This window comes from Toxoplasma gondii, chromosome X (genome assembly GCF_000006565.2).
Source record: "Toxoplasma gondii ME49 chromosome X, whole genome shotgun sequence".
NCBI lineage: Eukaryota > Apicomplexa > Conoidasida > Eucoccidiorida > Sarcocystidae > Toxoplasma > Toxoplasma gondii.
The window spans coordinates 1105863-1119618 of NC_031478.1; the positions used below are offsets into that span (position 1 = coordinate 1105863).

A 13756-nucleotide genomic window follows, 5' to 3' on the forward strand; every position below is an offset into this window, starting at 1 on the left:
GTTGAAAATTGTTGGTGATTCATTGTTTGTGACGCTGTCAAGCAACTTCTTGGCGAGTGGGGTACGGAGGAAGGCATGGCTTGGTGAACTGTATGTGCGCCTTCCTTCTTAACATTCTACACGTATCTACGGAGATCAGTTCCACACTACGAGGATAGAAACGCCTTGTCCCTGATGGTAGCTCTTCGGCATGCGACGGGGGGTACCGGGCGCTCATAACGGCAGGACTCCTCTCTTTCATTCTTCTCAAAAGCCTAACGTTTTTCTGGTTTCGTCATGGAGGCTTCGCACTCGATCTCCACCGAGGGAGAGGCGGTGTCCTCTCCTGCTTCTTCGGTAGCTGCCGGCGGTGTGTGTCCGTGTGAGCGTCCTGAAAAGCCTCTGCCGCTGCCCCCTCGCTTGGAAATTGCACTGCAGAGTCTTCTGCACTGCCTTGATAGAACAGCTAACGCATGGCAAGTACAGCAGCTGTTTTTGTTTCAGCAGGAGCTAACGGCATTTCACTCGTTTTTGCAAGAACAGTAAGCTTCGTTCGCCCAGTGTGCTGTTGCTTTTGAAAACGAATATGAAATCATAGTAATCCCGAGCTAGAGTTTTCCAGGAACTGCTACGTTGCCCAGCAATCCACTATGTGGCTCTTTTTTGTGCCCAAGCGTGGCGGTTCCGTACCCGTCCGGGAGTTTCCGAAGCTCGACAGCAGGCTGTGAAAACCCAGGCACAGAAAGGTCTTTTCCGATCTTCCAAGTGTCTCTATTTTGGAAATTGGAGCTTCAGAGCAATCCCTAATCAGCTTTAGTATTTCTTGCTGAATGTTTTCGTATTCTGTCAAGCATACGGGTACCAGTGAATCATGCTGACACGCCATCCCGCACCAGTCCCTTTTACGCCGCTCTGATCCATTTCGTTTTTTCCATTTCGTCTCTTCACTACCAAAATAGCAGTGAGTCAAAAGCAAGTTACTCTATTCCTCGCAAAGATGAAATTCTGGTCCCGAGAAAGCCAATTGGCTCCGAAGTCTCTGGATCTGGAGACTTCGTTGGGTTCCTCGACTGCCACGTCTAATGCGCAGGACACATTTCCCTATGTTCTGAATTCCTGATGACATTCGCACGTTTCACAAAAGACCATTCAGAAGCGTGTCGAAACATCCCTTTCGTTTGGTGCCTTCACTTCTAGAATGTCTTCTGAATGAACATCGCTTTCCCACAGCGTTCGCGCGCTGGTTATCCTATTTCCAGTGTATCATCTGTGAACTGTGTTCTTCTCTGCGCAGAGCCGGCGCGCTGGACGAGGAGTCGCGGCGTTTCTTGGAAGCAGGAGGAATCAGCGACCGTGGGACTGTCGAGGCAGGCGAAGCGAAGCTTTCTTCTCGTCTTTTTTCTTTTCTGATTCGCATCGTTCTGCGTTCAATTGTGAACAGGCCTCTGTTCGAAGAGGCCGCGTCTCCTGTCTCTCCTTGCTCATCTCCTGCGTCAACTGCGACAGCACAGTCCTCTTCAAAGTGTTCTTCTTTCTTCGATCAGGTTCGCCGCTTCTCTCTGCTCTTGCATGTCACTGAGGAGCGCACGCTTCTAGCCAGCTACCCTCCTCTGCCGTCTCTGAAAGTCTCTGAGGAACCGGAATCTTCTTCTTCGTCTTCCCAAGCGTCTCTCCATACCCTGCTGCTCTCCGCACAAGCGTCTCTGAAGGCCAAGCGCGCAGCCATAGAGCAACTCTTCTCCTTCCTCCATGACTCCGAGCTTCAGTCCCTCCTTCTCACACCGTCCATCCCGTACGTCTCTGTGCAGACACGCATTCTCAAGCTGCGTCATCCTATCGCTATTTGGAGTTTATCTCTGTCTGCGTCTCTTGCGATCTTGCCTTCCTTCTGTTCTCGGTCTTTCTCTCTCATTTCTCCTTGTTTCAATTTCACTCGGCTTGGCCGCTGTTTGCCTTTCCCTTCTTCGGCTCTTCTTCACCTTCTGTCTGTCCCATGGCTTCGCTTACACAAACTAGGACTGTTCTCGTTTCTGCCGTGTCCTGTTTTCTTTCATCTGTGTGTCTCCGTCTCCCTCTCCCTTCCTCTCCGGAAAAGACATCACGATTTTAGATCGGTTGGTACAGAATATCAAACTTAATACAGATTAACTGAGTTAAATAATACAGGGTTGAACTGTGTAAATATCATTGTGTTATGGTTCTATCGCAAACCGTTGAGATTACGAAGTTATGGTTTTGGCCTCGTGAGTGTCTCTCAATAACTAGCTGAGTGGTAGCATCTGAGTAGTAGTTCTCTCTCGCTGTTAATACGAGTGATAGCAGTAACCCATATATTACACCTGTTTTACATATCGTCTACTTACATTTAAATGGTTCTAGCAATCGTGCAGGTATTGATACCGCGCTTAAAGATGACTTTTATCTTCATATGGTAATGGCAGATGCTAAATGCCTGTCATATTTAATTGGGTTAATCTTTTGCAAGCGGCTTTTGATTTGATGAAACTATCACATCCAGATAACTCAATACCAGTCAACCGGTCCGTAGGGAGTAATGAGCCGATATGGAGGTGCTGATACAATCCGAGGATTAGAACTCCCAATATTATCTGGCCTGTTATCCCCGGCGTACCTTACGACCGTTATATTATTTAGGGGGGCCGCCTTATATTTTATTCTTCTATTTACTCTAGGAGGTACTATCGGTGTAGTTATGGGTAGTGCAGGTATAGATATTGCACTACACGATACATATATTGTTGCACATTTCCATTTTGTACTATCTCTTGGAGCCCTTCTCTATCACTCCTCGTGGTCCGTTGGTCTCCGTTCTTCTCATTGCCAATCGCGTGTCTTCTTGTGTCCGTTTTTTGTCGCGTTTTTCTGCTTCTCGTCTCTCCGGTTCGAATTTCTTCCGTCTTGGTGAAGATGAGTTGCCTCTGTCTCTTTGAACACGAGCAGAAATGCGGTTCCCTTTTCACTGTGCGTGTGTCCCCAGAGATCTCGCAGCGTTAAATCTCTTGAAAATTGATGCGTCTGTCCGGGCTCTTCTACCCTCCCTGCGACGCACAGCTTCTGCACTGGCAGACGCCACTGCGAGAGAGGCGCTGCGTTCCTCTTCTGTCTCGGAATCCTTCGCTTCTTCGATGGCTAGACAGCGGACCGCCTCTCAAGATCTTTCGGCTTCGAAAGAGCGAGGCGGCACAAGCGCAGAGAACGAGGACATGGAAAAGGAAGATAGACTTGCTGAGGACCTCTTGATGTTGTGGACGTCTTCTCTTCGCCGCTTCCTCAAGACCTCGCTCGGGGTGTACGTACACTCGGACGCGGGGGACGAGCAGCAGCGTCTCGTTGACCTGGCGTTTGTCGGGTTGAGCCCAACCGAGTTCGCTCCGCGACTGCTCGAGCAGTTCCTCGCGCTCTGTGCTTCCGAAAAATCTCCTGTTTTCCCTCCTTCTCTGTGTTCTCTTTCTTCTCTTTCCCCTGTTTCCTCTCCCCTCCGGTCTTGTCTCCCGCAAGACATAACGCTGCCTGCGTTAGCTGGGGAAGAAGGCCAAGAGGCGCATTCGCGCGGAGAGCAGACGACGCAGAAGCGACGACGCACAGAAGGCGGGATTTCTGTCGGCGCGCATGCAAGTCTCGAAGTCTTTCGTGAGGTTCTGCTGTGCTCCAGAGACTTTCTGACTTCGCTTTTCCACACCCTCGACAGCGCGTGGTCTGCCGCAGAAAACAAGTCTTGGCGGCTGCGAGACGAGGCTCGAACAGAGGATGAGGAAGCGTTTTATGTCGCCTTGGTGGAGGCCGCTTCTCTCTGTCCCTCCTTCTCAGCATTCGTGGAATGCAGCGAGAACAAGAGTCAAGAGATAAGGAGCAACAAGAAGAGGCAGGGCCGCCCCAAGAGCGACGAAGGCGCGGACACTCCTCCGTTCCTTCCTTTCCACTTTAGCGGACCTGGAGAGGGTCACCCGAGCCTCGCCAACGTGCTCTTGTCACAGCGGGCCGAAGGAGGTGAGAGTCTAGACTGTGAGGCCGGAAATCAAAGAGCAAGACCAGTTTGGTCTATCTTAAGACTGTGCAGTGCGCTTCAACTTTCGCTTTGAGACTGGAGAATACTGCACCGATTGCGAAAATGGTTCTGAAGCATGTGCTATTGTTTTAGACGTCCTGTGCGCTGTAGAGACCACCGAGGTTCGGATGCTGTGAAATGTTAAAACAAGGGAGGTGAAAAAAGGATGAGTGGACCATGGAACTCCGAGCGACAATATCACCAGAGAGGTCCAGGTGGGAGGACGAAAGACAGGTACCAGTCAGACACATGCAAGGATGGGAACACGGACAATCACGAAGACAGAGTTCGCGGGATGTGAATGAAATTATACAAAAGCACCGACGGAACAAAGACAAGAAGAAGAGCGGAGTCACAAGGAGACGCTGCGGCGCAGAGGGCGACTCCTAAACCACGTGCATCAGCAAGTAGTCCTCGAATGGTTGCGACCGTATGTTCAAGGCTCTTCAAGAGAGCTGCTTAGATCGAAATATGCAAAGGCTTTTTCTGCCTGCTTCGTGTCCACGCTCATCAGTGCTTCGGTTACCTCTTTTCATGAATTTCTTGCGATTCAGCAGGAGTGCGTGGACACATTCAGGTATGAATGACTGTGAGTGGACTCTTCGTCTCTCTGTCCACATTATTAGCTTCTTCACTCCAGATCTTCTCTTTCTTTTCTTTATTCCCAGCAAGTCTGCCCAACCTTCAGCATCTCGTCTGCGGCCTCGTCGACCTCCTCCTCGCGCATGCAGGGAGCGGTATCGGTACAGCGCAGTGCCCTGCCTGCGGTGACACCAGGGCGTCGCGAGAGGCCAAAGAAGTTCGGACTCCTTTCTGCATCTCCAACGCCCCGAGAGAGCCCCTCGATGCTCACGGGGAAGCCCCCAGCGCGGCTGGAGTGTGTATACACTCCACGGAACTGGCAGAGCCGAACTCACAGCCGGTTTCTACTTCTCTGTCAGACAGGAACCCAGAACGTGTGCAGAGAGAGGGAGGACCGACGCGAGAGCTGGGGAACAAGAGACGCGAGCGAGAAGCCACTGAAGAAAGGGAAACGACAGACCTAGTGAGCATGCGACTTTGTGCGCCTTTCAGGCTCGGCAGAGGAGAGATTTCCGGGTGCCTTCGTGACTTCTGTCTTCAATCGTTTTTGCTTCTCGAAGAACCGTCGTGCTCTGTCTCAACGTGGAGATCACTAGAGATGAAATTCCAGAGCACAACATGGCAATGTCTTCCGCTTCTCCTCTTCTCTCTGTCTCTTAGCTTTGCCTCGGTATGCGTTGCTTCCTCCCTCTTCTTCTGAAGTGCTTGTCGTGCTTTCTTTCGTTGCTTTGGTCGATCCGCTCCGGTGTCCCATAACCAGATTCGCTTTCTCCCGAAATCGAGCGTCGCACCGTGTCTTCTCTCGCACGACCTTTCGTTTCCTTTTTTCGTTTTCTCTCCTTCCACCCGTCGGCGTCTCTGGTTCCTTCTTGTCCTTCGTCTTCTTGGCCTCAGTTCCGGTGTCTCTGTGTCGCTCGGCCTGTCTCCTTTCCCCTCAGGAGTCTCTGCAGACGTGCATTCCTTTGGCGTTTTCGCTCTGCGGTTCCTTCCTGAAGCTGCTTCGCTTCTGCGTGGATCTTGGGTCGCCCCTGCCTCCTTCCTTCTCGCCGACGCTCGCGCGCTTTTCTGCCGCACCCGCCTTCTCCAAGGTTTCGGGCGTCGAAGGTTTCGTGGCGGAGGCGATCTGGGCCTGTTTGCGTCGGTGCATGCAGTTGGAGTGGCTCGCGACCCGCCTGTGGTCCTCGAACGCGGGTGCGTCCTCGCGTGGAAGAGACGAGCAAGGAACGGCAACTGAAGAAGGGGAAAAACCAAGAAGAAGAGCGAATGGGGCAAACGAAACAGAGAAAGAGACGTGGAAGAAGAGCGAAATAAGAGGCAGATGCAAGAGAGAGAGGGACATGGAATATGCACAGAAAGGCAGATACAAGAGAGAAAATGACGGGAACGAAGTGCGAATGAAATGAAAAGTAGAGAAGAGAAAAGGAATTTCTCCGGTACTGCGAGAAACGCACTTTCCTCTTTTCGCCATCTTTGTCTGTGCTGAAACGGCTCGTCCAGAGAAGAATGCCTTCTTGGTTCTGGGGTAATTTCCCCATTGAGTTAGCTCTTTATTCTCCCAGCCATCCAACCGTAGATCGAGACGGAGCGTGGGTGAAAGCGGCGGTGTGCCAAATGTTTCCGAACTCTTCCCCATTCTCCTCAACTGAAGGTCTAAAACCGTTTTATGTGTGCTGGCGGTTCTGTGGATACACGCTGTTCCTGTTTGAACCGTCTATTGCTTACACGTAGATAGACTGGAATTTGTTAGGCTGCTGTGGAAACAAAGGACGAGACAGAATACACTCAATTGCGTGCTCTATCTGCCTGCGTCGTGCCTGCATGCTGTCTGTTATGATGCTGTCTCTCGCGGTCTTCCCTGTGGCGACTGTGGTGTACATACACCTCTCAGTCACACAAGGATGAGGGACATGGCACTGTCCGGTCCTTTCCTGAGCCGCCTTTCTGTTTCTGCTTTCACTGCCTCTTCTCGTGAGTCTCGTTGCGTGTTAATCGCCTTTCCTGTTCCCACATGTCTATGTGTGGCTCTTTTTGCGCAGTCTGTACATACACCCGAACGACGCGCCTCGCGCTGGGTTTCCGGTGCGCTCCGGTCCTCGTTTCCATTGCAGTTCACTGCACCCAGCCGCGGTGGTTTCTCATCGACGGCGAGGAGCTGCGAGACGAAGCAGTCGAAGATCAGCTAGCGGAGCAGACGGCAGCGAACCCTTTTTCGCTCACATCTCTCTTTGCCGCTATGCAAGTAGGCCAAAACAACGCTGTCCTTAATCTTACTCTTTTGGCATATATGTATATTTATCGAGATAAATATTGATACAGATACACCAATGCCCATTTGCGCGTTTTATGCGTGGGGTCTTCGTCTCTTCGATACTTGTATTAGGACTCTCTTCTGTTTCTGTATGCATCAAGGCGCCTCTCTCCATCACACTATCTCGTATACGTTCGTATATACGCCAAGGTGCACGGTTCTTCAACATGCCTGCTATTATTCGTACTTGTCTCGGTTCGCAAGCCTCTGCGCATCCACCCTGCGTTCTCCTTTTCATCCTTCCCAGTCTGCCAGTTGCGTTAGTTTTTCTCTGAACATATAGTTGAATCGGTTTGTACTGGTGCCGATTTCTCTGTTGGCGCACACTAGAGCTTCAGATTCTGGTAAACTGAGACCTTGAATATATAAACGACTACTCCCACCCGTAATGTATATTCTCCAGAAACAGGTACAAACTGTACAAGGCTTTCGGAGCCGTATAAGTCCACTCGAGTAAGGAGAGACGTTATAGTACCTAGGATACTGAATATGACCCCAATTACGAGATACGGACAATCGAGTTCCTTATGGAATCGGACAGGAGAGAGCGTTTTACAAGTTTCACCTTTGGTGCAGAGTTTTACATGTATGAGGATATAATCTTTCAGTGATTGAAATTTCCAAACAAAACCGATGGCTTAACAAGTAAATAGTTTCCAGACTCAAGAACATGACTCCAGTTTCGAGATACAGACAACTTTCTCGTGTGAAACTACGTCTCGTTTCCTGTGATCACCTTTGCCATTGTTGTCCACCAAGATATCTGCAAGACACAATTGCATGGGATCACCTGCTAGATATAGCCCCTTTGTGTGTTTCTCTCTCTCGTTCACAGACGGATGAAGCCTTTCGCCGGGACGTCTTCGCTGTATGCGCCTTCGATCCGAAATTCCGGTTTCTGCTGTATCGTCTCCCTTACTCCCTCGCTCTGGGAGCTCTCGAGTGAGACAACGAGAGAGAGACGCGAGAAAGAAATTGAGAGGAGAGCCTTCTCTCCACATGTGTCACCTTTCTGAGGCGCAGTCGCGAACAGTCTACGAACGAGAGACAGAGCCTTTGAGAGCCTGACTCAGCTTCTTCAACTGGCCATGGAGATGAAGAAAGGGTCTGGGCATTCTCTGTCAGAAAAAGGGATCAAACGATTCGTCCCTGCATGCGTAGTACACCTATACGTATGTGTGCATATGCATGCATAGGTATAGATCTGTTTGTAGATTTAGATATGCGCGTCTCTAGGTGACTCTAGCGCTCTTCCTGTATGTCTATCCGTATGCTTACACAGACATATTAAAGAGTTACGTATGAATACAAACACCGAACGTATATATATATATATATATATTTATGTCATCTTTTCGATAGAGAGAAAGGTGGAGTTTTCTCGGGATTTTGCGGTTTCATTTCATGTGTTGCATTCCTTTCTGTTTCTTTGTTCTGGACGGTCGAACCTGCTCCCTGCTCTACGATGAATCTCGTCTTTTCCGCCCTGCGCTGCTTTCTCAGATTCCTCTCCGTGCATGCGCCGAAAGAGGCGCGACGCAGGTGGCCGCTATACGTACTCATCGGCTCTGTCCGAGCTGCTGACGAAGACAAACAAGACGGTGCCTGGTGAGTCTTCAGAGTTCGTTTTTCCTCTTTTTTTCCTGACACCCCCGCCTATATGCGTCGTCTGCGTCTACTGTTGCAGTCCCTCTGTGTACGGAACTAGACGCTTCGATTCCTCAGTTTTTAGAAATGGCGTTATGTGTTTTCTCTCCAGGCTCGAAGCTGCTGTGGCTTCTGCGCTCGTGCAACAGGCGCCCTCTGCGCGGCCATCTTCCTTTCTCTTCTACTCGAGCCGGTGAGCAGAGCGAAACGCTGTCGAGGAAATTGTTTAGTTTTCTCGACAAGCGTCTGCTAAAAAGGCAAGAAGGGAAGACCTGGGTCGAGAGACTGAGAGCAAACGGAGGAGGCGAAACCCCGACGAATATAGGCGACACACACAACGGCAAAGAGCCGCATGGACTCTGCGGCGGCGGATAAGGAATGAGGAAGGGCAAGAAGAGAAATTGAGCGAAGAAAAAGAAAGGAGGGAGAAAGAAGGAGAGTAGGAAAGCAGGCGAAAGGAGGAAGAAATTAGAGGAAGAAGAAGAAAAAAGAGAAAAGGCAGATGAAGCAGGAGAAAAGGGACGAGACCCAAAGAATAGGTAGAGAGAGGATGCAAGAGGAAAAGGCGAAGGGAGGAAGGTGCAGAGAGAGGAAGACATCAGACGAAAGGAGAGGAGAAGAGATCAAGGAAGAGGGGAGAAGGTGAAACATAGCGTTTGAGAATAGCGCGGTGAAGCAGATGTGGAAAAGAAACCAAGCCTGGGGAGAACGGCATTGCGCCGAAGAGAGCTTCGCGATTTGCAGAAACGACAGAGAAAGAAGCAGAGTCCATACTGAGAAAGCTTGGAGACGCAGGAGCGCTGAAGGAAACAACGAGATCCAGGGGAGCCGGGACGGAGAGAAGAGAAGCTACCTGTTTAGAAGAGCGCGCTTTACCGCTCCCTCACGAATGCCAGAGTGTTCGTTTTGATGTTCGTCAAAGACAGAAAGAGTGACCCTGGGTCCCTGTGTTTTGAGGAGGGCTTTGACCTTGGCGAGGCCCACAAAGAGAAAGCAGACATCTTCGAGAGAAATGCATTTGGTCTCTCTGCATGCGCATGCAGGCAAGGGAACGACGAAGCGAGCAAAGAACTGGACGCGTTCTCGGCAGCGACTCTCTACAAGGAGCTTCTCGCAGCAGCCTCAGAATGTGAAGGTAACAGAAGAAAGCCACGAGAAAAAAAGGCAACCATCTCGCAGTAAGGGAGGCAGGGAAAGTGGAGAAGGTTCAAGGGAATAACGCAGGGGGACAGAAGGAAAGCCTGTAGAAGCTTGAAGCTGTCTTGTTTCTTTTTTTCACGGTTCCAGGATTCCGCGTCTCCTTCGCTATGCTCTCCAGCTCTCTTTCTCCTTCCTCAATATGCATGCATTCTCGCGTCCGTGGCACTCGGGGTAGCTGCTGTTTGTGTGTCGTCTTCTGACATGTTGCAAGACTTCTCTTCAGGGAGTCTCCGTCTGATTACTTCACGCCTTCTTATCGACATGCGTTTTCTCGTCCTTCTTCAGAGTGCATCTGTTTCGCATCGCGTCGGACTCGTTTGCGCCCTTTTGGATTGTTCTTCAATGGATCTTCCACACTCCCCATCCGTTCGCATCATTTTCTGATTGCTTTTCTGTGAGTATTCTACGCTTTTTTCTCTATCCCCGCCTTTCATTCTTCCACGTTTTCCATCTTGTTCTTTCTTTCTCAGACTTCGTGCCTCAGCGCTTGGTTTTTCTGGGCCTCGCCCGATCGCTGGCTGCAGGCCCCCGCGTGGCGAGTCCGAACACAACGCTTCATCTTCAGCAGCAGCTTCGACACTTGCAGCTTCGGACCTTTCCTGCGTCTTCCCTCCTCGACGACGTCTCCCTCGACATGCTCGCTGCAAAGATGCAGTGTTGTCTCCTGTAAGCGCCGCGTGGAAGGCGATAAAAACGCCAAAGCCGCAGCAGAAACCCAGCAAAAGTCTCCAAATGGAAATAGCGAAGAAACACAGAGATGCATGCATGTTCGTATACGTATGTATGTATATACATATATATATATATATATATATGGTTACATATATACAATCCAATCGATTTGGAGGTGCCGTTACTATGTATATATATATATATACGTACAAATGATGGCAACTATCTCTACATGTATCTATGTATTTGCGTGAAATCGCACAGTGTGTATATCCATGTGTATATGCGTTAGAACCCTGTGATGTTGGCACGCCTATGCACGAATTCGATGAGAGAATTGTTTTTTTGACAGGGGCCGCTGTCGAGGTGTGATGGACAAAGTGGAAGTTTTCGAGCAAGTCCTGTCGCTAGTGGAGAAGCGGCTCAACGAAGATTTCGCAAAACGTAGGTTCAAAGCCTTCGAAGGGATTTACTCTGCTTCCAAATATACGGCGAAACGCATTTGTGCGTCCCCCGCTCCACAGAGACAGACAACACCGACCCACTGCAGCTCGACATGGTTAAATATATTCGTAGGCCCTCTCTGTGCGCTCCTACCTAGAGTCTTCCACACTTGGGGCCACATGTGAAAATCTGTATCTCCGCGCAGATATATATTTCGAATATATATATATATATATTATGTCATATGGTGAGGCCTTGAGACGCGCAACTGCCCTAAAGAGGTGGATTAGCAGCCTGAACTCGTCTAAGGGGACATGACCGGGGATAGAGTACGTAATACCGAGGCAGTGTCTGTAGTCATGTGAACGGTGGTGTAGAGTCTGTGCGTTCACGGTGAGATTCAGAGGCTACAAGAGGTGAGCGTAACGAGAAAAGGATTCTGGCAAATGTGGTTTTTGACCAGCATATTCTAAATAATTGCAGGTCTCACTCTGGCGCGGTGATCGACTTTTGAAGCACCACGTTTCCCTTCTTCTAGTGGAAAAACTCTTAAACAGTCCTATGGGATTTTGCATGTTGTTTGAACCGTCTGTTTCCCTGGATTTCCGCAGGTCGATTGTTCGCCGTTCGAACGCTTCGCGAACTCGCCCGTCTTCTGCCGTCATTGCTGCTTTCAGAGGCGCTCATGAGGCCTTCGTTTATCGTGAGTGTTTCAAGTTTCACTCTCGTGTTTGTGTTTGCTGCTTTGAAACAGAGGGGATGGAGACTTCTTGCTCGTTTCCCAGAGCTCAAGAGAGACAGGGAAGCCCCCAGGTGAAAGTGCGAGAGGGAAGACAACGTTTATGTCCGGTTTTCTTCTCCATCTTTCCCTTCTTCTGTCTTTCGATCGTTCACACTTGTTGTGGCTTTGCGATCTCGTTCGTTCCTCGTCTCCGGTGCTCTTGGCGTACCTTACGACCGTTATATGGATTAGAGAAAGAATGTAACGCGGAGCATTATCCACACTGCATTGACAAACCTTAGATGTAGGCAGGTAAATCGTGTTGGTGTTTCAAGCGTACCCTGGCTACCGCTGAACGCAAGGCGCATCACGTGATGGCGCGCGCAGCACAGTAGAACGTGGATCCGGATTCTGGGGAAAGGCGGAGAGGTCTGCTGCTTCTTTCTTCCGCTGTTCTTTCTCATCCTTTCCTTCGCTTTCCCTTCTTCTCTTCGATGACTGTCCCGCGCTTTCTTGCGAGTCGCCCTTCCTTCCTTCCTCGTCTCCTCCCTTCCTTTGTTTTCGTCTCTCGAATTGCCGCCACCTTTCTTCTTAAACGTCGGTTCGCTTGTGCGTTTGCTCGTGCTTTGTCTTCTCTTCTTCAGAAGTTTTGGGCGTTGGTTTTCAAGGTCGACGCGGCTGTGTTTCTTTCTCTTTCGGAGGCGCTCGACTCTCCACAGAAGCGTCAGGAGCGAGAGAGAAGGCAGGCGACTCGCGAGGAGGTCTCTGCTTTCAGTGCCCCGGATCTGGGACTTCTCTTGGAAACGCTCTTCTACGAATTAATCTGCCGATACAGCCCCTGTCTCCTCGCGCTGCAGCCCAACGCCGCACCTCCTGATGAGAACGCGTTCGCCGCGCTGCAGACGCTTCTGTCTACAGAAAAGGGAAGTTTCATCTCTCCTTCTCTTCTGCCTGCGGATCCAGGTGGAAGCGGGGGGTCCGCGGAGACCGGCGAGAAGCGAAGAGACAAAAAACTCGCTTTGCGAGACCTCCTTCTTCTTCTCCTCACCTTCTACGTCGAGAAACAACACGAAATTGCGAGCGCGGCTCCCGTGCCCCTCTTCCAGCCAGTGTAGCTCACCAAGGTGCTCTCACAGCGCATGTCTGAGACGCATTCTTTTTCTGACAACGCAGGTGTTTTCTCGTGAAAACACAAAAGCAGAAGCCGTTCCTGGGGGCGTGTTTTACAACGAATCGCGTTCATCTCGTTCTGACGATAACGCAGAAGCTTAAGCCTTTCCTACGAGAGTCTCTGAGACGGAATTCTCTACAACCTTTTCCTGATAGCGCTGATCAAGCGGCATTCCGGTCCAGACAAATCCGTGCCGTGCAAGCTCTTGATCTCTCTGCGTTGGACGAAAGGCTAAAAGTCTCGTTCGTCCTTCCTTGCGTGTTTTTCGTTTTCTGCCGTGTCTTGGCTGTTCATGGTCCAGGATTCAGTTTCCAAGTCTCTTGATGTCCGTCTGTGCGAAAGGCCGAATTCTCTTTTTATCCGTGAAAATGAATTTGGTAATAGAGACACAGAGGCGTTGGAGGGAAGTTGAGAAGAGAAAGCGGGAGACACTGACTACGGCTCCAACTGCGAGATACAAACAACCAAGTTCTTCATGACTGCCTACATCGCCACCCCAGTGGACTGCTTAAGACAGCTACCAATGCAAAACTTCAATACGCAACGACAGTTTATCATGGTTTCACTTTTTCTCCTTCCCAATGTTTGTCTGTACGGCATCCCAGGTCGATTGCCTGGCATCACAACAGAAGTCATATTCAGTATTCTAGGCATTGTAATGTGTCTGCTTATCCGATTTGCGGTATACCAACGTGAACACACAGGATTGTCGAATATAACGGTACGTGTATTTATAAAGACGATCGTGCAGATACGCAAAGAATAACCCATCCAGTGAATACACTTCGCAGCATGAATCGTTGACGAATCAGCAGTCAGGTATTCAAACCATAAATCTTAAGAAATAATAGGTCAATAAGGTGTTTCGCGGTGAGACTCTGTGCGCAAGTGTTTGTGGTTCTTTCTGCAGTTCTCAGTACGTATAGTGGCATCCCGCAATATTTGAAAAGCCACCATTTGAGTGTA

General features: G+C 50.0%; 1 protein-coding gene across 1 annotated transcript; it reads left to right on the plus strand.

Moving 5' to 3' along the window:
- The first annotated feature begins 10 nt into the window (after window positions 1-10).
- On the plus strand, window positions 11-13578 carry TGME49_227060 (hypothetical protein). The gene is made up of 14 exons (XM_002366318.2): window positions 11-521; window positions 1274-1771; window positions 2978-3987; window positions 4714-5090; window positions 5566-5818; window positions 6664-6866; window positions 7771-7877; window positions 8439-8543; window positions 8695-8775; window positions 9626-9717; window positions 10253-10448; window positions 10807-10898; window positions 11510-11601; window positions 12264-13578. Exons 1-14 carry the CDS (start codon window positions 277-279, stop codon window positions 12732-12734), a joined length of 3822 nt encoding a protein of 1273 aa, XP_002366359.1. The 5' UTR covers window positions 11-276; the 3' UTR covers window positions 12735-13578.
- The last annotated feature ends 178 nt before the right edge of the window (window positions 13579-13756 follow it).

Bases quoted from the DNA above. Each gene is read 5' to 3' on its own strand.
- TGME49_227060 (XM_002366318.2), top strand. From the start codon at position 277: ATGGAGGCTTCGCACTCGATCTCCACCGAGGGAGAGGCGGTGTCCTCT. The intron at 6,867-7,770 runs GTAGGCCAAAAC...TCTCGTTCACAG, and splicing joins CTCTCTTTGCCGCTATGCAA to ACGGATGAAGCCTTTCGCCG. The intron at 8,776-9,625 runs GTGAGCAGAGCG...ATGCGCATGCAG, and splicing joins TTTCTCTTCTACTCGAGCCG to GCAAGGGAACGACGAAGCGA.